At 41.1% G+C, this 27,467-nt stretch overlaps 1 protein-coding gene across 1 annotated transcript in view; it reads left to right on the top strand.

Annotated features, from left to right (window-relative positions):
- LOC122542904 overlaps nucleotides 1-27,467 on the top strand; it is a 139,661-nt gene that overhangs the window by 52,133 nt on the left and 60,061 nt on the right. The window contains exons 9-13 of the mRNA XM_043681045.1: nucleotides 4,526-4,959; nucleotides 5,760-5,907; nucleotides 9,461-9,760; nucleotides 17,963-18,187; nucleotides 24,973-25,775. Coding sequence (XP_043536980.1) covers nucleotides 4,526-4,959; nucleotides 5,760-5,907; nucleotides 9,461-9,760; nucleotides 17,963-18,187; nucleotides 24,973-25,775 — 1,910 coding nt within the window. The remainder of the gene's footprint in view (nucleotides 1-4,525; nucleotides 4,960-5,759; nucleotides 5,908-9,460; nucleotides 9,761-17,962; nucleotides 18,188-24,972; nucleotides 25,776-27,467) is intronic.

The raw sequence follows: 27,467 nt of genomic DNA, 5'->3' as shown, positions 1-27,467 counted from the left end.
TGGAGGTTGGTGGGGTGGTAGGTGAGGACCAGTGGGATTCTCTCCTGTGGCGATTGGAGGGGCGGGGTTCTTGGGCGGAGGAGCAGGAAGTGGAGGAGATGCGGTGGAGAGCATCGTCAACCACGTCTGAGGGGAAATTGCGGTCTTTGAAGAAGGAGGCCATCTGGGTTGTTCGGTATTGGAATTGGTCCTCCTCTGCTCCCAGAAGAGTCATGCTGATGTTCAACATTAAATTGATAACAAATTGTAAACTAGAGGGCTTCAGTCTTTTATCAAATTCAAAATTCAGCTGGGTCCTCTTTTATTTCCAGCTTGTGTGGTATTGAAATGTGATCTCAGTTATTTGTTGGTAATGGCAGCAGGTGCTTTGGAGCTACACCAGTAAGTCTTGCATACTCAGACTCTGTTGTACTTTGGACTAACTTGCAGTCCACCAGGAGGACTCTTGTGGACTCTCAGAAATCCACACCACATTCTTGTGTTCTGCTGATTTAGTGAGCTCAATACGTGGTTTTGATTGCTATTTCTTTGTAAAGAACACAAAGATCTGTTTCTCATCAAGTGTTAGGTGTCTTGACTTGTCACGTGCCCAAACTTGTTCTTGGCTCTACTTCCATTTGAGGTTTAGAAGTAAGTTTGAGAAGTGTTTTAAATTTAAGGACAAGGATATGAAATAGAACTGGCTAAGATTAATTTGGAAATTTGGTCAAGTGAGATTTCAAAATATTCAGTAAAGATACATTCCAAGTAAAAGGAAACACAGGAAAAAGATTTATTACTTCTTATAGGGAGAGTGGAAAAGAGAAACCTGTTGATGTGGTGCACTTGGATATGCATAATGTATTTGACAAGGTGCCACATTAAAGGTTATTACACAAAATAAGAGCTCAAGGTGCAGTACATTAGCATAGATAGAGCATTAATTATGTAACAGAAGCAGGGAATTTAGATAAATACATTATTTTCAGGTTGGTAAGATGTAAAAAGTACCATAGGGATCAGTGCTGGGCTCAACTATTTATAATCTTTACCAACGAACTGGATGAAAGGACCGATGTATGGTTTGCTAAATTTACTGAATAGACTAAGGTACGTCAATTCGTAAGTTATGAAAGAACTTTGCAAGTGAATATGACAGGTTAAGTTTGGCAGATTGAGTATAAAAAGAAAATTGACGGATTGTACAAATGGATCACAGTGTTAGATTTCAGATAGAGCAAGCAATTAGGAAAGCAAAGTGAATGTTGTTTATTGCAAGGGAAATAAAATATAAAAGTAACAAAGTTTTGCTATATTTGTTCAGGGTTGGTGAGACCATCCTTTGAATTCTGTTTTGGTTTAGGAAAGAATCCTTATTCAGGAAAGGATGTAATTGCATTAGAAGGAATATAGGCACAGTCCCTTTTTGCAAGTATGTTCCATTCTTGAGTCAATCACCATTTGATTTATATACAAGTTGGAACACAATGCAGGACAGTATAAAGTACAGGAATTGTTCATATGTCAAGGTTTTAAAATTGCAATCCCATTCCGGGATGTAGTTAGGAAGACAACACAATGTTGCCTTAATTACAAGAAGGCTAGAATTAAAGAACAGAGATGTACTGCTGAGGGTGTATAAAGCTCTGATCAGATGAAATTTGGAATGTTGAGTGCTGTTTTACGCCCTGTATCTAAAGGAAAGATATGCTTATGTTGGAAGTGGTGCAACGGAGGTTTACAGGAATGATTCCAGGGATGAAGGGCTTTCATATGATAAGTTGGGATTACTAAGTCTGTACGCAGTGGACTTTAGAAGCTTGAGTAGGAATCTGGTTGGAACTTACAGGATAGTCTTTTTCCCAGGGATGCTGAAAACTATATGCATTCATCCTATCCATGCCCCTCATGATTTTATATGCCTCAATAACGTCACCTCTCATTCTCCCACATTCCAAAGAATAAAGTTCTATTCTGGCCAATCTCTCCCTATAACTCTGGCCTGCTAGTCCTGGCAACATCCTGATAAATCATCTTTGCACTCTTTCTAGTTTAAGTATGTCTTTCCTATAACAGGGTGACCAAAACTATACGCAATACTCAACGTGTGGTCTCACTAACGACTTATACAATGTAACATGACGTCTCAACTCCTATACTCAGTGCCTCAATTAATGAAGGCCAGTATGCTAAATGCCTCCTTCATCAACCTGTCTACCTGTGACGCCACTTTCAAAGAACTATGTACTTTGTACTCCTAGCTCCCTCTGTTCCACAACACTCCTCAGGACCTTACCATTAACTGCATAGGTCCTACTTTGGTTTGACTTTTCCAAGTGCAACACCTCACACTTATCTGTATTGAATTGCATTTGGCAATCCTCAGCCCACTTCCCCATCTGATCAAGATCCCTCTGTAATTTTTTAAACCTTCCTCACTCAATAATACCTTCTAATTTTGTATCATCTGTAAACTTCGTAATCATGCCATGTGCATTCACATAGACTCATAGAGCTGTACAGCATGGAAACAGACCCTTCGGTCCAACTCGTCCATGCCGACCAGATATCCCAACCCAGTCTAGTCCCACCTGCCAGCACCTGGTCCATATGTATCCAAACCCTTCCTGTTCGTATACCCATCCAGATGCCTCTTAAATGTTGCAATTGTACTAGCCTCCATCACTTCCTTCAGCAGCTCATTCCATACACGTACCATCCTCTGTGTGAAAAAGTTGCCCTTTAGATCTCTTTTATGTCTTTCCCCTCTCACCCTAAACCTATGCCCTCTAGTTCTGGACTCCCTCACCCGAGGGAAGAGACTTTGTCAATTTATCCTAACCATGCCCCTCATGATTTTATAAACCTCTATAAGGTCACCCTTCAGCCTGCGACGCTCCAGGGAAAACAGCTCCAGCCTGATCAACCTCTCCCTATAGCTCAAATCCTCCAACCCTGGCAGCATCCTTGTAAATCTTTTCTGAACCCTTTCAAATTTCACAACCAGATCATTTATGTAAATAACAAATATCAAAGGGCCCAGCACCCACCCCGTGGCACTTCACTAGTCACAGGCCTTCAGTCCAAGAAACAACCTTCAACCATCACCCTCTGCTTCCTGCCATTGAGCCAATGTTGAATCCACTTAGCTAGCTCTCCCTGGATCCCATGCTACCCATGTAGACAACATCTACTGCCCTAACCTCATCTATCCTCTTGGTTACCTCTTAGAAAAACTCTAAAAGATTTATCAGACGTGACTTCCTACGTCCAAATCCATGCTGACTATCCCTAATCACACCTAGACTGTCCAACTGTTGATTGATGCTGTCCCTAAGTATTCTGTCCAACACCTTGCCTACCACTGATGCCTTATTTTAAGACAGATGAGCAATGTTTTTTGCTGCCAAGAATGTGGGAGCAGTGAAGGCTGCATCATTAAATTTATTCAAAAACAGAGTTAGATTTTTGATTGTCCAGCGAATTTCAGATTGTGGAGAGCAAACACTAAAGTGAAGTTGAAGCCACACTCGATCACTGTTCTTATTGAATGGTGGAACATTCAATAAGGAGGGCTACTCCTGCTTCTAATTCATACGTTCTGTTACTAACATACTTCATGGACGTAAATTGCACATCTTAGATACTTCTGTGAAGTAGACCTGTGAATATATTTTGGCTTCGATGTAAGGGAGTATGTGGTTTTCAAATTAAACCTGACCCCACATCACGCATTGCGTTAATAGAAGAAAGCTGGAGTGCTGCTCTGGGAGAAAATTAATGTTTTCTTTGTAATGTTGACAGGACGAACATTATATTTTGGACTTATTTTGGTCCACGTGCCGGAGTGGAGTGTTTGCCAACCACCAAATTCCTGACTGGTCTCTCCTGCATCTATTCTCATCATTCCTGAAATCTGTCTTGTCTGTATGATTTTTAATTACTGTACCTACTTTTCCTTTCTTGCCTCTGTAGATAACCATTTAAACAGACATAATTCAAATCCACACTTTTGAGAACTTTGTCAGTTAGCCACATTCCATCAGACACTCACCCCACTAATTACTAGCTTCCCATGTTTATACACCATTTCAAACCATATTAATTAATATGTCCATCATCTGTTCCGTCATTACATGAGATCTCAGTCATTCCTTCAAACCATTTTAGTTGATAACAGTAAACCTATTTCTCTATAACCAACAACTTTCCCAGACTGTAGGCTGCCTTGTGTACACTCTAATCCTTGGTTGAAGAGTAGCTCTCACCTAAATAGTCATTTCATGTTTGTATTATTTCTCTTTTTCCTTTATCATGAGAAACATTTTGGAATAGATGTAGGTTCAGACAAAGATTTCAGAACTTTTATTCATTTAGTGTAGGCACTAGTGTAGGTAACAGTGTATTTTTTGGCAGTAAAGACCCAACAGCTGAAGGGCCTCTTTTGTACTCTGATTCTATGATTTCATTTTGTTTGTTCTAGATTCTGCTCTCCCTTTTCCTCTACCTGATATTTTCATTTTTGGTATGCTTTTCCCCTCCTTAGATGATAAGAATGCTGAGAAATCAGAACCAAGAAACCTCCGAATTGAGTCTACTTCCCAAACCACAATAGATCCATCTTCAGTAATGGAGCATCCATCAACAACAACAAACCGATCGACTGCTTCAAAGGTTGTTGAAGTCATCTCCTACTGTAATTGGAATGAAAGTCGTGTTAAGATTATTAAGTTAATTGCTGAGTGTGCTATGGCCAATAAACTTCCATTGATACAGCGATTGGACAATTACGAGATTAATTTGGAAAAAAGTGATGGAACTTTATTTCCACCGAAGAAGAGGATTGATGTGAGAGCAACGATCCAAAATGTCTCAGATTCTGAACATGGATGTATTAGGCCCCTGGTGCAGAATATGGTGATTGAAGCTGTGGTTGGCAATTCTGCCTTCAAAACAAAGCTGAATAATTTAATATCCAAGGTGAGAGCTTAATTTTTACTTGTCCTCCCTGCTACGGTTTGTGCAAGGGGTGGGATTGGGGGGGGAAATGCTGTGCCAACAATTTGTTCTGGTAGGTTTCCTCCTCCTGTTCTCTTAAAAACTATACACTGCGTTGTCCTACCTAAACATGTTCAGTATCTTCATCAAATATTGGTAAAACTTAACGTGATCTGTTCAAAGATTCTCTTTCCAGTATGCAAAGCTGGTTGGTAATTTAATGATGTGTGGAGTATGTTGCATTTTTATTATCCAGGTTAGAATTCCTGAGCCTCGAGTTGACTGATTGTGAATCTTTGTGTATTTAATAAAATTAATTTCATCAGCTGAAGTGATTTCCAGCAGCTTAGTTTGTTTATTGCAATTGGAAATTGAGCAACCTTAGTATTTTTCTTTGGCATCTCCAAAGTGAGGAAACATGGTAGCAGCTGGTTATAGAATTGTGATAACCAAGACCCAGGAGCATAGCGTGTGCACTGACAGAGAAAACTGTTCAAAATTACATGGTCTTTCTTTACTGGTGGCATAATTCAGATGGTTGCACAGCATTAGAAAGTTGGATCATCAAACTTTGAAAAGTTTGTTATGCATTTTCTGTTGAAAATGTTAATCTGTCCCTTGTCTCAGCTTTATTCTACCAAGGAGAATGCTTTGTTCCTTTGTTTGCCCGACATATGGGATGAAGTAAACTTGGTAGAGTGCTTGCAGACATTTTTTTAAATAATTTCTCATTTACCTGTTTTCTGATTTCCTATTTTTTGTGTTTGTCTCTCCTGCTTTAGGTCTCTAAAGACAGTTCTAAGCAAACAAAAGTCGAACAGCTTGATTCTTCAGTTCATGTTGTAATGGATTTAGAGAAAAGTGTCTCCTCACCAGAAAAGAGCCCAAGTGAAACCAGTTGCACAACCAACCCATCCAACAGACTTACTGGTGAGTAAATGTACTTTAGTTTTGATACTTAGAGTAATCGGGTCATATACAGCATGGAAGCAGACCCTTTGGTGCAACTTGTCAATGTCGGCCAAGTTTGCCAAACTAAACTCGTCCCACTTGCCTCTGTTTAGCCCATATCCCTCTAAACCTTTGCTAATCATGTTACCTTTCCAAATGTCTTTTAAATAGTGAGTCTGTACCTGCATCTAATACTTCCTCTGACAATTCATTTTGCATACAAATTATCCTGAATGTGAAAAGGTTGCTCCTCAGGTCCCTTTTTAAATCTTTCTCCTCTCTTCTTAAAAATATGCTGTCTAGTTTTGAAATCCCCCACCTCAGAGAAAGAACCTTTGCTCTTCACCTTAACTATGTCCCTCATGATTCTGTAGGTTACTTCTCAACCTCCGTTCTAGTGAGAAAAGTCACAGGCTATTCAGCCTCTCCTCATAACTCAAATCCTCCAGTCCTGGCAACATCCTTAGAAATCTTTAACCCAGTTTTTCCAATTTCATACTATCCTTTCTATAGCAGGGTAACCAGAACTGTACATAGTACTCCAAAAGTGGCCTCGCCAATGTCCTGTACAATCTCAACTCCCACATTGTGGTCTGAGCAATGAAGGCAAACATGCTAAATATTTTCTTAACCAACCTGGCTACCTGTGATGCAACTTTCAAAGAATAATGTTCCTGAATCCCTATGTCTCTGTTCTATAACACTACTCAGGAGACCCTTCCATTAACATTACAAAAGGATCGTGATCAATTGGGGCAGTGGACTGACGGGGGACAGATGCAAGTTAATTTAGATAAATGCGAGGTGCTGCAATTTCATAAAACAAATAAGAGCAGGGCTTACACAGTTAATGGAAGGGTCCCCTGAGTAGTGTTATAGAACAGAGACATAGGGGTTCAGGAACATTATTCTTTGAAAGTTGCATCACAGGTAGCCAGGTTGGTTAAGAAAGTATTTAGCATGTTTGCCTTCATTGCTCAGACCACAATGTGGGAGTTGAGATTGTACAGGACATTAGCGAGGCCACTTTTGGAGTACTATGTACAGTTCTGGTTACCCTGCTATAGAAAGGATAGTTCATTGTAACTGTAACTGTAACTCTGGTACTGTTAGAAGGGCAGATGGGAGTTCTGCTCAGTCGATATTCCCTCAAATAAACGCAACAGGATTTTTTTTGATTTGTCATTTTGTTTACTATACAACATGCCAGCTGTAAATATTTGCCCAAAAGATGCCAGTAGGCAGTCGAGAGAAAATTCATTAGTTTTAAAGAACCTTGAAATGCCTTGAACCTGACAAGCTGAGGACGTTTTTTTTTAAAAAGCCGATACTTACTGCCCACCCCTAATTTACATTGACAGCATTGTTAGTTTATCCATTGTATTTACCAAACAAACAAGTTTGAATAACTATATTCATTGGCAATAAACCTTTCTTTAAAAACTGAGAAATTTGCAAAGTGAGCCTTTTAAGGTAAAAATAAAAGGCACTGATGTTTTAGGTAGCAAAATGAATAGTGCAGGTGAGAGCAGAAGAATGAGAGGGGACAACTCTGAATAAATCAGTGAGCAAATGAAGTTCAATATGAGAAATTGAGGTCATCCATCTTGGATCTAAGAATATAAGTTTCTTAAATGGTGACCTGCTAGGATCCATGAATGAGAAGAATAACTTGAAGTACAGAAATGATTAATTGGATAAGTACAGAAAAAATTAACAAAGCAGATGAAACAATCGCCTTTTACTCGAGGATGCTGGAATGTAAAAAAGTGGAATTTATAGTGTAACTATCAGACATCACCTGGCATAATTGCATTCAATTTTGGCAGTGCACCTCAGGACGATTATATTGGTCTTTGAGTTGATGCAGTGTAGATTCGTCAGAATGATGCTGGATTGAATAAAAAGCTGTCGAGGTTGGACTTTAATTCAAAATTGCAGTCATGGTCTAATATATTGGTGAAGCAGGCTCTTGGGATTAAACAGCGTACTATTTGTTATGAAGTGAAAATCTGAGACTCTGAATTACTGCAAATATTTAAGCTTTCAAACTACTACTGTACCCATTCATTTTTAGCTAGTGTACAAAATCTGATGACTAAGCTCTCCTTGTATGCTACTTTGTATTAAAAATGCTTTTCATTTTAATGGTCTACTTGTTTGTCATTTCACAGGGGACTGTTTTATAAAAACAAATTATGTTGACAAATTCGAGACCGGGCTTATGGTCAAGAGAGATTATAAGATGTTGCAAAATGTTTTCTAACTTTGGGATTAGTATGTGGTTGGGATTGGAGGTGGTTGTTTCTTTCTTGTCCTGTGTAAGGCCATGTTTCTTTGGGTTTTGTACCTTAATACTTTCAATTTTCTAGTTATTTAGTGGACTAAAATATCAAGGGATGGAAATCCTGCTTCTGCGACAGGAAGCCCTAATTAGACCAGGCTGCAAATTGAAGTAGCATACCTGAGGAAGGATGTAGTTACCTTTGGAGGGAGGGCAGCATGGATTTACCAGACTGGATTCTAATGGTTACGTATGAACAAGGTTACGTAAGCAAGGATTGTATTGCCTGGAATTTAGAAAATTAAAAAATGATTTGTTAATGTTTTCACAATAAGTCGTTGGAGTGAAACTATTTCCACTAGTTGGGACACTCTAGCAGTGCCTGAGAAAAAGACTCTGGTGGTGAAATTAGGAAACACTTAAACACACAAAGGTTGGCAGAAATGTTGAACACTCATATAAATGCTCAGTTAATTATTTGTTGATCATGATGTGCGACAGAGGCAAGTGTGTGGAGTTAAGTTGCACATCAGGTGTGATCTCATTGAATAGTCAACGGGTTTCACAGTCTAAATGATCACCTCCTGTTTCAGTGTTCTCATGGCCTACGCAGTGTCAAGTAACACATCATCGTCACCAGTGCCATTGCTGCTAATGTTTATACATCAGTTGTGCAACATATATAAATCAGTAAGTCCAGAGTGTGATTGAATGCTGTCCTGTTGTGTAAATGAGTGCAGTCCTAACCCGTTTGAAGCTTGATATCATCTGGAAAAGAAAAGCCTGCTCGATAACACCTCATCCACCCTTTACCATTCAGTCCCTCCATCACCAGAACGTTATGATAGCAGAACATACCATTAACAAAACTCCAGCAATAAATTACTAAGTTCCTTCAACAGCACCTTCCACACTTGTAACTTCTTCTATTAAAAAAAACCGGGGCAGCATAGTAAGTGAAATTGCACAACCTACATATCATGTTCCATCTTGACTTGCAAATATATTGCTGTTTCTTTACTGTTGCTGAGTTGAAATTCTGGTACATGCATTCTGAACAGCTGTATGTTTGAGGGAAGGAGCCTTGCCACCAATTTCTCAAATACATCCTTCTCAGCAACACATACATTCTATGAATTAATTTTAAAAAGTTGTGTATATGTAATTAAGTTAATTACAGCAAGAAATTACAATATTGATACTACAGTATTTTGTCTTTACCTTCAAATTCCAATTTTTTTTCTGCAGCAGAAGGTAAAGCTCAGTCATTTCCAGTGATTACAGCACAGAAAAGGGAACAAGGAGTTTCCATTGCAGCTACTGACACTACTGTGAAAAATGTGTCCAAAGCCCCCTCTCCTATTAGATCTGCAGTCACTACATTCCAGAGAATTGGGGCTTTGAGTACAATCCTGACCAATACTACTGCAACACCAACTCCAAACTGCTTTATGAATTCTGTTGCATCTGGAAATAAACCTGAGACATCAGCTGCTCCTACAACCCGTTACCTATTGTGTAAGACTAATTCTTCTGGATTGTCTTCAGGTAGGTTTAAGATTCAAGACGATTTGTCCAAGCCAACTGGTGTATGTGTGAGTGCATTGCACACATGTCTATGTGTACCCCACATCATTTACAGCACCTTATTAATTATTCAACGGTAAGCCTCTTGAATAGCAGAAGTGCCAACAAAGGTGTCTGCAACCCTCCTATGGCATGCACGTGCCCTCCTGAGCAAGTGCTCTCTTTCTCTTGCGGGGTGATGAGGTGTGCACATGCTTTGCCATTTGTTATTTAACAAATGGTGGAGTATTTGAAAAGATGATGTATATCGTGTGAGGAAGAAAGAACTTCATTGTTTCATGTCGTGAGTCAGCAGTTCAGGACCTATCTGGTAAATTACATATTTAAATAGCCACACTAAATTCAGTCAAAATATATCTAAATTAAAATCAATGTTTTCAGATGGAGGAAATGATAGCCAGAAAACAGTGTACTCATTTCATTGTGATTGCTGTTTTGATTAGCAACAAGTTGTATGTAAAGTATGGTGTAAAATATATAAAACCATGTTGGAAGTTATCAGCTGGTAAGGTACCATCACTGGAGAGAGAACGACTTAATGTTTCAGGTCTGTGGTGCTGCAGTTGCAAATGTTTTCTTGGTGCTGTGTTGGTTGCCAAATTTGCTAAAGATGCAAAGATAACTAAGAAAGTAAAACCATAAGCTGAATGTTCAGAAGTAGGCCATGCAGTCCATTAGCTTTGCTTTGCCATTCGGTGGGACTATGGCTGATTTGATAATCTTCAGTCACTTTTCCTGCCTTTTCCCTATAATCCTAATTCTTTTACTGATTAGAAATGTGTCTGTCTCAGCCTTGAATGTACTTAATGACCCAGCCTCAACAGCCCTCTGCAGTAAAAAGTTCCATAGATTCACTGCCATCAGAAGAATTACTCTTCGTCAATGTCTTTAATGTGTGAGTCATTATTCTGAGATTACTCCCTCTGGTACTAGACTCTCCCACACAGGGAAACAACTTCTCCATCATAAGATACTGACATTGGAGGCAGTCAGAGAGGATTCAGTAAGTTGATTCCAGTTATGGAGGGATTTTCTAATGAGCAGTTGAGTAAGTTGGGCTTGTACTCATTAGAATTTAGAAGAATGAGAGGAAAGCATATTGAAACTTTCAAGATTCTTAGGGGACTTGATAGTGTAGATTCAGAGAGGTTGTTGAGCTGAATGGACTAATTCTAGTCTTATGCCTGATAGCCTTATGATCTTTTGATACGGGGACCGAAACACTTCACAGTATTCCAGCTATGGTCTGACTAGTGCCTTACTTGTTTAGCAATATCTCCCATTTTTGTATTCCATTCTCTTTGAAATAAAGGTCAACAATCTATTTGACTTTATTGGTCAGAGTATTGAGTACAGGAGTTGGGAGGTCATGTTGCGGCTGTACAGGACATTGGTTAGGCCATTGTTGGAATATTGTGCGCAGTTCTGGTCTCTTTCCTATCGGAAAGTTGTTGGGAAACTTGAAAGGGTTCAAAAAAGATTTACAAGGATGTTTGCCAGGGTTGGAGGATCTGAGCTACAGGGAGCGGCTGAACAGGCTGGGGCTGTTTTCCCTGGAGCGTCGGAGGCTGAGGGGTGACCTTATAGAGGTTTATAAAATTGAGCATGGATAGGATAAAGAGACTAAATCTTTTCTCTGGGGTCGGGGAGTCTAGAGGGCATAGGTTTAGGGTGAGAGGGGAAAGATATAAAAGAGACCTAAGGGGCAACTTTTTCACGCAGAGGGTGGTACGTGTATGGTATGAGCTGCCACAGGATGTGGTGGAGGCTGGTACAATTGCAACATTTAAGAGGCATTTGGATGGGTATATGAACAGGAAGGGTTTGAAGGGATAAGGGCTGGGTGCTGGCAGGTGGTAGTAGATTGGGTTGGGATATCTGGTCTGCATGGATGGGTTGGACCGAAGGGTCTGTTTCCATGCTGTACATCTCTATGACTCTATGACTTCCTGTTACCTGTTGACTTTGGATGCAAGCATTTTATGATTTATGCATGAGTGCTCCCAAATCTTTCTGTGCCGCAATTTTCTGCAATCTTTCTCCACATAAATAATGTTCAATTCTTTATTCTTCCTGTTAAAATGCATAGTCTCACCTTTTCCCACATATATTCCATTTACTAAGTTTTTGGCCACTCATGTAATGTGTCCATAAATAAGTCATGTAGACAGCATAAGGCTGCAAAAAAAAATAGATTAAGACAGACAGTGTTCCAGAGAATCACCATCACTGTTGAAAGTGGCCTGTCCCACTAGCAGGACAGATACAGCAGAGGTCATGGCACAGTGTAATACAGTCAGGAGGGAGTTTCCCTGGAGGTTCTCAACATTGACTCTGGACTCCATGAAATTTCATGGACTTAGGTCAAACATGGCTAAGGCCATGTGCTATATACTATCCTCTCTCAGCTAATGACTTGTTACTCTTCCATGTTGAGCAATACTTGGAGGAGGCACTGAGGATGGGAGGGGTTCAGAATGTACTCTGGGTGGGGATTTCAATGTCTACCACCAAGACAGTGGCAGCAGCACTACTAATCAACCTGGTCAGGTCTTAAAGAATATAGCTTATAAACTGGCTCTGTGATGGGTGATGACGGAACCAATAAAGGAAAAATATACTGAATCTCATCTTCATCAATCTGCCTCCTACAGATGTATCTGTCCATGACAGTATTAGTAAGAGTGACCATTGCACAGACTTTGTGAATATGAAGTCCACCCTCACATTGATAATACCTTACATCACATTGTGCTGCACGATTGCCTTGCTAAATGGATTTCAAACAGAACAGACCAGACCTAACAACTCAAGACTGAGCATCGATGAGATGTTGTAGGCCATCAACGGCAGCAGAATTGCACTCCAATACAATCTGAAACCTCCTGACTCATCAAATACTCCGCTCTACCATTACCATCGAGCCAGGGGATCACCCAGATTGAATGGAGAGTGTAGGAGGGCATGCCAGGAACAGCACCAGGCATACCTGAAAATGAGGTGTCTACCTGGTGAAGGTACAAAGAAGCACTACTTGCACACCAATCAGCATAAGCAGCAAGTGATAGACAGAGCTAAGCAATCCCACAACCAGCAGATCAGATTTAAGTTCAGTAGTCCTGCTACATCCAGTCATGAATGGGTGTGGCCAGTTAAACATCTCACTGAAGGAGGAAGTTCCACAAGTGTCCCCATCCTCAAAAACGGAAGAGCCCATCCAAAAGATAAGGCCAAAATATTTGTGACAATCTGCAACCAGAAGTGCTAAGTGGATGATCCACTTGGCCTCTTCTGTTGGTCAGCAGGATTACATGCCAGTCTTCAGCCAATTCGATTCACTCCATGCAATATCAAGAAATATTTGGAGGCACTGGATACTGCAAAGACTGTGGGCCCTCATAACATTTGGCAGTCGAACTTGTGGTCTGGAACTTGCTACACCCCTAGCCAAGCTGTTGCTATTTACCCAGGTGTGTGCTGCACATAAAAAGGACAAATCCATCCTGGCCAATTACTGCTCCCATCAGTCTGAACATGATTATCAGTAAAATGATGGCAAGTATTGTCAACAGTGCTATTGAACAACACCGGCTTAGCAACAGCCTACCGAATGATGTCCAGGTTGAATTCTGCCAGGGCCACTCTGCTCCTGACCTCATTACAGCCTTGATTCAAAATGGACAAAAGTGCTAATTTCTAGAGGTGAGGTGAGAGTGACAGCCCTTAACGTCAAGGCTGCATTTGTTTGAATATGGGACCAGTGGGAATCAGGGAGACACTCTGCACTGGTTGGAGTCATACCTGGCGAATAAGAAGATAGCTGTGGTTGTTGGAAATCAGTAATCTCAGCTCCCTACAGGAATTCCTTAGGGTAGTGTCCTAGGCCCAACCACCTTCAGCTGCTTCATCAGTGACCTTCCCTATATCATAAGGTCAGAATTGGGGATGTTCACAGATGACTACACAATGTTCAGAACCATTCACGACTGCTCACATACTGAAGCAGGCCAAATGCTCAATTGCAAGAAGACAAATGTCCAGGATTGAACTGACAAGTAAAATTTGTGCTTCAGAATTGCTAACTAATGACCATCTCCGGTAAGAGTCAATCTAATACACCCCACCTTGATGTTTTTCTTTAAAGAAATCCCCCACTATCAACATGACTTGCCAAATAAACAAGGTAGCTACAAAATCATGTCAGAAGCTAGGAGCACTACAGTGAGTAACTCATCTCCTGACTCCCAAAACCATCTACAAGGCGCAAGTTAGGGACATGATGGACTATTCCCCATTTTCCTGGACAAGTACAGAGACCAGGAGAAAGTGAGGACTGCAGGTGCTGGAGAGCAGAGTCAAAAGGTGTGATGCTGGAAAAACACAGTTGACCTTTTGGGGATAAGCACTTCATCAGGAATGTGCAGGTGGAGCGATAAATGAGAGGGTAGGCGTGGAGGAAGTTAGTTGGGAAGGCGATAGGTAGATGCTGCTGGGGTGTGATGGTGATAGGTTGGAGGGGAGAGTGGAGTGGATAGGTGAAAAGAAAGAGGGACAAGTAGGACAGTTCAAGAGGGACGTGCCAACTTGAAGCGTTGGATCTGGGATGAGATGGGGACAGTGGAGATGAGGAAGATCACCATCATCCTCCTACCTGCATTTACCTATTGCCTTCCTAGCCCCACCCACCCCCCACATTCCTGATGAAAGGCTTATGCCCAAAACGTCGATTCCTCTGATCCTCGGTTGCTGCCCTACCTGCTGTGCTTTTCGAGCATCACACTTTTCAACCCAGGATTAGGACAGATTCAACAAAATGTTAGCTTAATAACATCCAAAACACATCCACAAGCATTCACCACCTCCACCGCTGATGCACATTAGTCACTTTGCATATGTACAAGATGCACTGCAGAAAAAAAATCAAAGATCCTGAGACAGCACCTTCCAAACGCACAGCCACTGCACCTCAACCAATGAGAAGCAGCTGTATGGGAATGCCCATTCTGACCTAGAAATATATTGCGTCACTTAACTATTGCTGTGTCAAAATCCTGGAATTCCGTCCATAATGGCACTGGGGAACTAGCTACAGCGCATAGACTGCAGCAATTTAAGAAGGCAGCTCACCACCACTTTCTCAAGGGCATGGGTAATAAATGCTGGGCCAGCGATCATCACCCAGGTCCCATGAGTGATTTAAAAAAAAATAAAGAATGGGCAAACATCTGGCAGATGGAGTGTAATGTAAGAATATGTGAAGCTGCCCATGTTGGCAGGAAGATTTTTTTTTTCCAAAAAGCGTGCATTCTGAATAATGAAAGGTTATAGATCTGTGAGATGTGGAGAGATCTGGTTGTCCAAGTGCAAAATGTTAGTATTCAGGTACAATAGGTAAATAATCAGGAAAGCCAATAGAATGTTAAAATTTATTGTGAATAGAATTGAATACGCCAGTATAATATTGGCCACCTTCATCAGTGAAAGATGTAAATGCACTGTAAGCAGTTCAAAGAAGGCGAACCAAAGTAACACCTGTCTTATGAGAAAAGTTTGGACAAGTTTGTACTCACTGGAGTTTAGAAGAGTAAGAGGTGACTTGATTGAAGCATATGGTCCTGTCTGGTATTGACAAGGTAGATGTGGAAAGGATATTTCCTCTTGTCAGAGAATCTAGAACGAATAGTCTCTGTTTAAAATCAGGGCTCCATATTTCTCTCTTGGAGGATCATGAATCTTTGGACCTCTCTTCCTCAAAGTGGTGGTGGAAGCAGAGTCTTTCCACTTCTGCCTTAATGTTCATAGATTCTTGCTAAGCAAGGGTATGAAAGATTGTTTAGGGTAGGCTAGGAAAGTTGATTAAAGAAAAGGATTCTGGGTTATCCAAGAAGAAGGACGGGGAAAGAAATTATGGCCGTAAGAGCTTCTCCTTTTTTGAGGTAATTGAGGTGTTGGAGATGATTTCCTCGAATTCCAGATTATACGCTGTTGCATTGTTTTAGAACTTTGGGGGTGGTGGGGAAGAAGATCAAAACGGCACTTTAAAGAGGAGGAAGATGGACAAAGGCAGCGACCACATGGTCAGCGAAAGAAACATACGCTGCTGCCTGACACAGCAGTGAATCTGCACAGTTACTGCCTTTGCTGTGTGAGTTCAAGTGTCTTTGGACTTCAAAGTGCATCTAGGAAAAGTTAACAAACAGTGAAATTCAGAGCTGACCTTGGAGGAACCTGTATGGGAGAGCTCATACCACAGGTGTAGATAAGTGCATAGTTTTAAGTATAACCTTGCCATAAATCTATAATAGTGAGTACAGTGGGTTCTTTCTTGATTGTGTTTTATTGAGATCTGTATCTTAATTAAATTTTAAGTACTAAGTTAGCCTGGAGCAGTGTTTTTACAGCTGCAAAACTGGACTATTTTCTGGGTCTGTAGATTATGGAGGAGAAAAGAAGGCCTTTAATAGAGTGATGTGCTCTCCTTGCCTGATGTAGGAGTCAGGAAGTTACTAATGATTACGTCTACAAGAAGTGTGTTTGATTGAGAATCTTTTCAGATCCCATGAATTGGTTGGAGTGGCAGTTAGAGGCAGTGAAGAATTTATAGGAGCTAGGGGGTGTGATGGATGGCAGTTATAGGAAGGGAGAAAAGCCGCAGATACAGTCAGGTAGGTGGGGTAGGCAGGTAGTGCAGAAGTCTTTGGTACTACTCCCATCTCAAACAAGTATGTTGTATTGGAAAATGTAGGGTGTGATGGACTTTCAGGGGAATGTAGCATCACTAGCCAAGTTTCTGGTACTAAGAATAGCTCTAATGTAATGAAGGGCATTTCAGGTTCCAAGTAATCAATTGTGATACGGGATTCTCTAGTCAGAGGTACAAAAAGACGTTTCTGCAGCCGGCAGCGAAAAATCAGAATGGTGTGTTGCCTCCCTGATGCCAAGATCAAGGTTATCTTAGAGAGGGTGCAGAATGTCCTCAAAGAGGAGAGGGACCAGCAGGAGATTAGCAAACACATTGGAACTAACGGCATAGCAAGGGAAAAGGATGAGATTCTGAAGGGAGAATATGGAAAGTTAGGCAGGAATTTAAAAAGGAGGTCCCCGAGAGTAGTAATATCCGAATTATTTCTGGTGCTACGAGCTAGTGAGGGTAGGAACAGGAGGATAGAAAACAGGTGAACGCGTGGCTGAGGAGCTGGTGCATGGAAGAAGAGTTCATGTTTTTGGATCATTGGAATCTCTTCTGGGGTAAAAATGACCTTACAAGAAGGACAGATTGCACCTGAATTGGAACGGGACTAATATACTTACTAAGGAGACTTGCTAGGGCTGCTGGGGAGGATTTTAACTAGTAAGTTTGGGGGGGTGGGGGTTGGTGGTGGTGGGGGGGCTGGAACCCAGGGAAATAGTGAGGAAAGAGATCAGTCTGAGACTGGGAAAGAGAATGAGTCAAACAGTCAGGACAGGCAAGAACAAAGCAGAGAACCAGGTAGGACTGATAAATTAACTTGCATTTATTTCAGTGCAAGAGGCCCAACAGGAAAGGCAGATGAACTCAGGGCATGGTTAGGAATGTGGGACTGGGATATCATAGCAATTACAGAGACGTAATGATCAAGAGGCATTGATTTTAGATGAGGGCAGGAGGTTTAGAGGGGATATGAAGACATTTCTTCCATCCAGAGCATGGTGAGAATCGGAAACTTGGTCAGAAACCCTCGTAACGTTTAAGAAGAATTCAGAGATATGTTCGCCATACCAAAACATAGAAGTTTATGGACATAGTGCTGGAAAATGGGCTAAGAATAGTTTGGTGGTTTTCGACTGGTGCAGGTTTGATGGATCAACTGGTCTCTTTCTGTGCTGTAGATCTGCATGACCCTATTAAATGGCAGAGGAGGATCAAGAGGCAAATGGTCTACTCCCCTGCTTGTTTATTTTGTCTGTCGTCAGACCAAAATTTTTATTGATTTTTTTGAGTTCTGAATTAAAATACATTGAGTGAATGCATTGTTGCTATCAATGCCTTAATAAGTTGGCTTGTATGTCAGAGGTAGATACAATCAGTGGAAAAATCTGTGCCTTGAAACCAACAAACTATGCAGATTGGTATGATTCATCAATTTGTCATGCAGCGTTTTAAATGGCCTGTCTTTTTGTCAGGTTCACCTGCCTCTCTGGATCAAGATGGCCGCCGGCAATGCATTGCTGTCCCAAACACACTGAAACTACAGCCAGGAGACAATCTGATGCTTCAGCCTATCAAGGCTGCTGATGGCCGACAATTGTACAGACACTCCAGTGGGAAAATATTCCAGCTAGTTTACACAAAGACTCCAGAACAAACACCAGTGCAACAGCTGAACATTCCCCAGTCACCAATTCCAGGTATGGTATTGAGAAGTGAGCACTATTGACTATTGTTATGAGATGAAGACAGACAGCCAAATCAAATCCACCTTCCTACCTCAGCATTAGCAACACAGTAAGATTAAAATCTTCAAAGACCCTTTAAAATTGACCTCAGCAGTTCATAACCAAGTTTTTTGAAAAACCAAGCTTGAACAGTATAGTAACTTAGCAAAGCAAAATTAAATAACGAGTTTTGAGAAGACTTGTAGCTCAAGTTGAGGTTCTGGATTAAGTTTGCTCGCTGAGTTGGAAGGTTAATTTTCAGACCTATCGCCACCATACTAGGTAACATCAGTGAGCCTCCAGTGAAGCACAGGTGTTAGTGACCTGCTTTCTGTTTGTGTTTGGGTATCCTTGGGTTGGTGGTGTCATTTCCTGTGTTGATGTCATTTCCTGTTCTTTTGCTCAGAGGGTGGTAAATGGGATCCAAGTCTATGTGTTTGTTGATAGAGTTCCAGTTGGAATGTCATGCTTCTAGGAATTCTCATGTGTGTCTCTGTTTGGCTTGTCCTAGGATGTGTTGACCCAATCGAAATGGTGTCTTTCCTCATCTGTATGTAAGGATACTAGTGAGAGTGGGTCATGTGTTTTTGTGGCTAGGTAGTGTTCATGTATCCTGGTGGCTAGTTTTCTGCCTGTTTGTCCAATGTAGTGTTTGTTACAGTTCTTGCAAGGTATTTTGTAAATGACATTAGTTTTGCTTGTTGCCTATATAGGGTCTTGCAAGTTCATTTGCTGCTGTTTTAGTGTGCTGGTGGGTTTGTGAGCTACCATGGTGCCAAGGGGTCTGAGTAGTCTGGCAGTCATTTCTGAGATGCCTTTGATGTAGGGGAGGGTGGCTAGCGTTTCTGGACGTATTTTGACTGCTTGCTGGGGTTTGTTGCTGAGAAATCGGCAGACTATGTTCATTGCATACCAGTTCTTTTTGAATACCCTGTGTGGGTGATTTTCCTCTGCTCTGCGTAGTTCCTAGATGCTGCAGCGTGTGGTAGCTCTAATGCAGCTTTGTTTGTGGGTGTTAAGATGATTGCTTCTGTAGTTCAATATTTGGTCAGTATGTATTGATTTCCTGTAGATGCTGGTTTGAAGTTCACCATTGGCTGTTCACTCTACTGCGACATCTACAAATGGCAACTTGTTGTTTTTTCCTCCACTTTACTGAATTTAGCACCCTCTGAGAAAAAGAACGGGAAATGACATCACCACCAGAAATGACATAACCATCGAAAATGACATCACCAACTCAAGGAAACCAAAAGACATAAATAATAAGCGAGTCACTGACACCAGTGCTTCTCTGGAGGCTCACTGATGATGATACCTGTTGTGGTGATGGAATGTCTGAAAATGAACCTTTCAGCTCAGGAAGCAAATTTACATCCATTTAAATAAGAGCGTAGTCTAATTGTCTGTAATTTAAACCCAATAACCTTCGTTTTTAGAACTTTCACACAAAAAACACCATTCAGAGATAAGAAAGTAACAAAACTAGCCAGACTACTCAAAATCCCTTTCAAATCTTTTATGCCCTAGGATTGACAGACAGGCTCCTCCTTTCAGAAACTCCGTCCAAAAGCCAGTTAGAACTCTGGTCCCTTCCTCAGTTTGACCATCATCTTTTCTTGTATTGCGTTAAACATTAGCCAAAGCATATGTAGGAGCAAGGAAGTCATTTTACACCCTAATAAAATGTTTAGGTCACAGATGGAATGCTGTTTGCAACCCTGGTCGCCACACAATCAGAAGGGCAGGTTTACACTGGAGGATGTGCAGAGGAGATTCAACTTAATGTTACCTGGATTGAAAAGTCTTCATTATGAGGAGAGACTGGATAGGCTGGATTTGTTTTCCTTGGAGCAGAGAGGCTGGGGAGGTATCTGATTGTGGTGTACAAAATTGAGAGGCTTGGACAGAATAGGTCATGAGAATCTCTCTCCCTATGGTGCACTTGTCTAAAACTAGAGGGCATACGTTTAAGGTGAGGAATAATCAGTTTAGAGGAGATCTGAAAAACAAATTTACCCAGAGAGTAGCTGATAACTGGAATCTGCTGCCTAAGTGGATGGTGGCGGAAGGTAGAAGGTAGTCCTGCAACATTTTAAGAAGCATCTGAATGAGTCTTTGAAACGCCAGGGCATAGTAGGCTATGGTGTTTGTGTAGTCTGGAGTTGGTTGATCAGCATAGACGTGATGGGTCATATGGCCCGTTTTTGTGCTGTATGACCCTGGTGCCACAGAGTTTTTTGGAATCTTTTTGATTTAAGAACTAACCTGCAATTAAATTGCATGCCTGCCTCTCAAATGCCCAGCAGCTAGTTTATTCTGTGTTTTGTTTTTAGTTTGTAATTTAAGCTGCTGTTCACTGTCCAAAGATCATTTTCAGCTCAAAGTTCTCCGTTCACAGCTCCAAACCAACATTTATAAAAGAATGGAAAAAAGGTAAAAAAAAATCAGTGAGTTCTAACATGCCTGCCCCCTCAAAACATGACACACCAGTTTTTTTAAAAAAGGTTTCATTACAAGGTTAGCAACACTTAAACAACACAAAACACATTCATTGTTCCTCCCACTATAGGCAAATTTGCAGATGACACAAAAATAGATGAAAAGCAAGTTGCAAAGGGGATACATACAGTTTACAGAGAGATGTTGATAGGTTAAGTACGTGGGTTAAAAAGTTGGCAAACTGAGGATAATGTGGGAAAATGTGAAGTTGTTCATTTTGAAAGGGAGAACAGAAGAACAGATTTATTACATTGACAAAGGGACTTGTGCATGAGACCCAGAAAGCTAGCACACAGGTGCAGCAGGTAATCAGCAAGGCCAGTGGAATGTTGGCCCTTATTTCAAAGCGGTTGTAGTATAAGAGTAAAGAAGTCTGAATGTAACTGCACAAGGTGCTAGTGAGACCACATCTAGAGTACAGAGAGCTGTTTTGGCCCCCTTATCTAAGGAGAGATATCATTTCATTTGAGGCAGATTAGAAAAGGTTAATTCGGATGATCCCTGGAACGGACAGATTGTCTTGAGAGCAAAGGCTAAACAGGTTAAGACCCTACTCACTGGAGTTTAGAAGAATAAGAGGTGATCTCATTGAAACATAAAGGATTCTTAAGGGGATTGACAGGGTGTAAAAGATTATGTTTCCCTTTATGTGAGAGTCAAGGACCTGAGGGCATAGTCTCAGAATGCAGGGGTGTCAATTTAGGACTGAGATGAGGAGGAATTTCTTTGAGAGTTGAGTCATTTGAACTTCTTTCCATTGAGAACTGAGGAGCAGAGTCCTTGTTGAGATAAATGGATCCTGATGAATGGCAGAGCAAGTTCAAGGTGCCTTCTCCCGTCCCTGTTTCTTATGGTCCACCCGATTCTTAATCACTATTCAGTTCTTTTGGTCACATTCTTAAATTTAAAACCACTTACATTCAGGATAAAGCATCTGCAATTACATTTTCTTTCCTGGAAATATGCACATGGAAACATTTTCATGTCATACGATTGCAGATCTAATCTCCATTTGAACAATCTTGGAGATTCCATTCCGAACTCGTCCCCAAAGGTTAAGATTGTAATCAAAGGAAACCACAATTTCACAGTTCCCATGTCAAATGTAAACTCCAAAGTGCTGAAGAACTGCCCCCACCTCGAGCGCTTCCTTGTTTGTAATTTGATATCTTCTCTGATGGTGGTTCAACTTCTTTGAAAATTAAGCCACAGGCTTCTCCATTCCAGTTTTGCCTTCCTGTAAGGGAACTGCTCCAATCCCCAAATCACTGGCTTCTACTGCGAATGTAAAGTTAGGTGCATTTAATTACGTGTTCATTCGTGAAAATTGCTTTTAGCTTTTCAAAACTGCTTGGCATTCTGTTGACTTATACCATGGTCGGCACGGTGGCACAGTGGTTAGCACTGCTGCCTCACAGCGCCTGAGACCCGGGTTCAATTCCTGCCTCAGGCGACTGACTGTGTGGAGTTTGCACGTTCTCCCCGTGTCTGCGTGGGTTTCTTCCGGGTGCTCCGGTTTCCTCCCACAGTCCAAAGATGTGCAGGGTCAGGTGAATTGGTCATGCTAAATTGCCCGTGGTGTTAGGTAAGGGGTAAATGTAGGGGTATGGGTGGGTTTTGCTTCGGCGGGTCGGTGTGGACTTGTTGGGCCGAAGGGCCTGTTTCCACACTGTAAGTAATGTAATCTAATCTAAAAAAAATAATCTAACCATCTTTGTCTGTTTTCCTAGCAAATTAATTTCCATTAAATCCGCACATTGCCAAGAACCTCGTTATATATCTCTTTGTTGATATTTCTCCAGCTAAATTATCTAATTTCTCCAAATTTGTGACTCATAGCGAAGTTTATTTTTGGGAATTTCCCTTTTTCTCAGTGGCTCTCATTCTTCTTTCTTCTATCCTCTTCTACTACAGTTGCTAGTTGACATACCTGTACATTCTTGTGGTCTTTTCTATGATAGTACTGTTTTAGCATGTTCAGATGACATTCCTGATTGTCAGAAGAACAATCAATAGTATCGATTAAAAATGTTAAATAAGCGAGCACTTTTAAATACTTCGTAATGACTACTGAGTGTTGCTTTTTAAGGCTCACCTTGTAAAGGCAACAGTACCAAACTTCATTTCCTGTTTAAAATTTTTGGTGGTCTTACATTCATATATTTCAATATTTTATGGCACATTTTTCAACTGTTAGTGCTCAATTCTGCATACACCTGTAAGCCTTTTGAGAAATGTGGACATGTACTCACATAGTCTAAGATTCATTTTTTGACTTAACAATTTATCTGTAATCAATTTTAATGGTCCTCTTGTTTAATGGCTATAAAGTAATTCGAATTATCTGAAGCCAGTAGGTTTGGATAATCATTGAATCCCTACAGCGTGGAAGCAGACCATTTGGCCCATTGCGTCTACACCGACCCTCAGAGCATCGCATCCAGACCTAACCCCCAACCCTGTAACCCAGCATTTCCCATGGCTAATCCAGCTCGCTGCATATTTTTGGTCACTATGGGAAATTTAGCATGGCCAATCCTAACCTGACCCCACCACCAGACTACACACAGTCAGACCCGACCACCAGAGATATATTTCCGTCCCCACTCCTTTCAGCATTCCACAGAGACCATTCCCTCCATACTCCCTCGTTAGGCCCATGCCGCCCACCAACCCACCCTCCACTCCCAGCACTTTCCCTTGCCACCATAAGAGGTGTAAACCTGTGCCCACTTCTCCCCCCCCCCCCCTACTCACCTCCATCCATGGCTCAAAGGATCCTTCCACATCTGGCAGAGATTTTTCTGCACCTTCAAACATCTCATCTACCAGGTCCGTTGCCCTCGATGTGGTCGTCTCTACATTAGGGAGACAGGACAGCAACTTGTGGAATGTTTCAGAGAATATTTCCGGGACACATGCACCAATTAACCCCACCCTCTGTGGAAGGACACTTCAACTCTCCCTCCAACTCCGCCAAGGACATGCAAGTCTTGGGCCACCTCCACTGCCAAATTCTAGCCACTCGATACCTGGAGGAAGAACACCTCATCTCCCGCCTTCAGACACTCCAACCACACGGGATTAATGTTGATTTCACCAGTTTGCTCATTCCCCCCCCCCCCCCTCCATCCTACATCCAACCCTCCAACTCGGCACCACCCTCTGGAACTGTTCTGTTCTGCATGTCCATCAACCTGTTCTCTCCACCCTCTGCTCTGACCTATCACCTTCATCCTCCACCTTCATCTACCTATCGCATTCCCGGCTGCCTTGCGCCAGATCCCTCTCATTTATCTCTGTTCCCTGGGGTCCAACCCACATTCCTGATGAAGAGCTTATCCTCGAAACGTTGACTCTCCTGCGCCTTGGATGCTGCCTGATCTGCTGTGCTTTTCCAGCGCCACACTTTTTGACTCTCATCTCAGACATTTGTATTCCTCACTTTCACCCAATCCACCTAACCTGCCTGTGTTTGGACTCCGATTGCAAATTAGAAAATCTAAAGCTTTGCCTTAATCCTTTGGATGCTGATAACAATAAATTTTGATCATGGTTTGAGAGTTTGGTGATATCTCACGAAAGCACCATGGGTCTGCAGATGGTCCACAGTCAACTTTAATTGCTTTAATTCACAAACTTATGATATCCTGAAAGTTTTTTGACAAACTTTGGTACTTGATCAGGCTGTATTTATATTCACAGACCATGGCGAGTGTAAAACTGAGTGTTTTTGCTACCACTTTAGCTTTGATTGTTTTTTAAGAGAATAGCGTCTGGAATTCGAATAGTTGTATCCATAACATTCAGGATATATTCAATTCTGGGTTTCGTGTTAGGTAATGGCTCTACCTGCACAAATGGGTCCTCGAAAACTCATGTAGGATTCAGGTGCTGGTTTAATCACATGTTGAGGTTTACCTGAAACTTTACAGCCATTGTGTATCATTCTTACCAAGTGCTATATGACATCCAGTGATCGCAAACAGTGTTCCCACTAATTTTATTTTCAGCTATTTCAAAGGTCTGTGCACAGCACTGACTTTTGGAACCAGACATCAGTGCTGCAAAATGGTGGTGGAATGCCACTTGCCATGCACAGATTCTTGTAGCAGCAGTATAGCTTAGAGGGAACATTGGCCATGAAAGGTGTTATAGAAATCCAAGTTTTTTGTAAATCATTGGGAATAGGAATTCCCTTTTAATCAATATACTGTATGATTTTGAAGAATAATGCCATAATATTTCCATTACAGGAACAAATTCAGTGGTCAAAATCGTCACATCTACAGTTACGACTTTGGAAGGTGATGCTAACACTTCTCTTTGTAACACAGCTGCTACAAATTCAGAACTGTGTACCAAAACCAGTTTATCAGAAGCAAGTGTTGGAAGATTGCACAATTCCACATCGCTATGTGACGTAACTGCAACAAAGCTGCAACTTCAGTGTGTCCCTGCAACTTGGACATTGGTAGATCAGCTTTCTCCATCCCAGTCATTACGTATGTTTCCAGAGACCACTACACAGGCTGAGCAGCACGACAATATCATTCCTTTGGCTGATTGTCAAACAAAAGCAAATCTTGTCAATTTAAACAATGACATGTTTGACTTGGAAATGAATCCAGTGAAATCCTCTGAACAAGGGGAATGCAATCAAAGAGCGAAAACTATTAACACATTCCCTATGAAAAGTGAGACCATTACAGTCACTGGAGCTTATGAAACAAAATGGGTGACAGAGGATAGTACATTTGGAGAAGATTGCAAAAGGACAGACAGCATGGAAAAATTTAAAACTCAGTTTAATGCAAGCAAGCGAAGTGAAGCCCATATTAAAGTTGAGCGAGATTTGGCTGAAATAAATGGTGATGAGCGCATGGATTCTGATGGCCCTGAAATCTGCACTGTTACCATAAAAGAGGAGCCTTTGAATGATGAGGAACACAATAGCTTTACTGCATGGAGAGAAGAGTCCTTTAGAAGCTCCAAGTTCTGGAACCGTTCATTCAATTTAAATACAGAAGCTGTGACTGAAGCTGAGTTAGGTGTGCAGGTACGTTAAAAAAAAATAAAATGTACATACTTCTTTTAGTGACTATCCCATGCATAAGAAGGAGAAAATCCAGAAACTAGCTAAATTGGGTCTTCCAATTTTTAATGTTGTAACATCCTTTACAGAACAACGTTCTATTGTATTAATCAGTCATAAATTATGTATCACCTTCATACTTTTTTATTTATTCATGGATGTGAGCATCATTGACTAGGCCAGCATTTGTTGCCTGTCCTAATTGCCCAGAGGGCAGTTAAGAGTCAACAACATTGTAGTAGGTCAGGAGTCTGATCTAGACCAGACAGGTAAGGATGCAATTTCCTTTCCTAAAGGACATTAGTGAACTCAATAGGTATTTTACAACAAAAAATGGCAATTGACTCTTAATTCCAGATCGATTTATTTTTTAATTGAATTCAAATCGCACCATCTGCCATGATGGGATTCAAACCCAGATCCCCAAAACATTAATTAATTAACTCTAGCAATAATGCTCTAGCAATAATGCCATTAGGCCAATGCCTCCCCTTTGCAGCAGCTATTTTGAGAAAAGACAAACAAATTTGAAATTATTTTATTTGTTTAGCTTTGTGGTGGGTTAAATCTAGCATTAGTGCATCTTATGATGAATTTTCCTTTCATTGTCCTGTCTGGTCATTCAGTTATTCATGTTTGGATTAGTGTCATCCTCTGAACCTCCTGATCCAATCCCTATTTGCTATTTTAAATTGACCCAAATTCCTTATTGGAATGACTTTGAGTTTACGTTTGGAATTGTGGTGTGCAGCTTTGGTCTCTATTTAGGGAAGGATATATGTCGATTCAAGGTAGTGCAGCAGAGATTTGCTGGATTGGTTAATGGGATTATTGGAGGGGGAATGATGAGAGCCTGTATTCTGTGTGGTTGAGAAGAATGAGAGCTGAGCTTGTTAAAACATGAATGGTTCTGAAAGAGCTTGACAATGCACAAAAGTTGTTTCCTTATTTGGGAAATCTAGGACTCAGGAGCATGGTCTCAGGATAAGAGATCGGTTGTTTAGGATAGAAACAAGAAAATTCTTCACTCAATGAGTTGTGAATATTTAGAATTCTCTGTCTTAGAGGTTATTGAATATATTTAAAGCGAAGACAAATTTGTCACCTGTCAGGGAATAGAGGGATAAGGAAATTGGGGTTTGAGCCCAAGATCAGCCACGAACATATTGAGTGGCAGAGCAGTTCGACAACCATATCACCTACTCTTTCTTCTTCTTTTCTTCCTTTCTTGTTTAAAATTTGCCTAAATATCTGCAATATGTCTCATACTTAATTTGAATTTTTAAAAAAATATCTGAGATGGTTATTGATTCACCGGACGGCAAGGTGGTGAAAGAGTGATAGTCAAGGACAAGCTTGGACAGACCTCAGAAACTACTTAATTTACAGATCCTAACTGATAACTAGAATGGGTTACTAGCACACTAAGGAGTAACTAGAAGCAGCAACAGTAAGACAATGCAGTTGATCTCTAAAGGGCCGGGATAGGAATAGGTGTTGTCCATTTGCCCTTTCAAGCTTGGTGTAATACTATTATTGCTGACCACTTACTCCATTTCCATCTTCCTGCACTATTCCCATAGTCCTTAGTATCCAAAAATCTTTTCAAGATTTGCCTTGAATATACTTAACTACTGAGTGATCATAGGGCCGATC

The sequence above is a fragment of the Chiloscyllium plagiosum genome, chromosome 41 (assembly GCF_004010195.1).
Source record: "Chiloscyllium plagiosum isolate BGI_BamShark_2017 chromosome 41, ASM401019v2, whole genome shotgun sequence".
NCBI classification, from domain to species: domain Eukaryota; kingdom Metazoa; phylum Chordata; class Chondrichthyes; order Orectolobiformes; family Hemiscylliidae; genus Chiloscyllium; species Chiloscyllium plagiosum.
The sequence above is the reverse complement of the archived record's forward strand: the minus strand, read 5'-3'. Positions and strand labels throughout refer to the sequence as shown.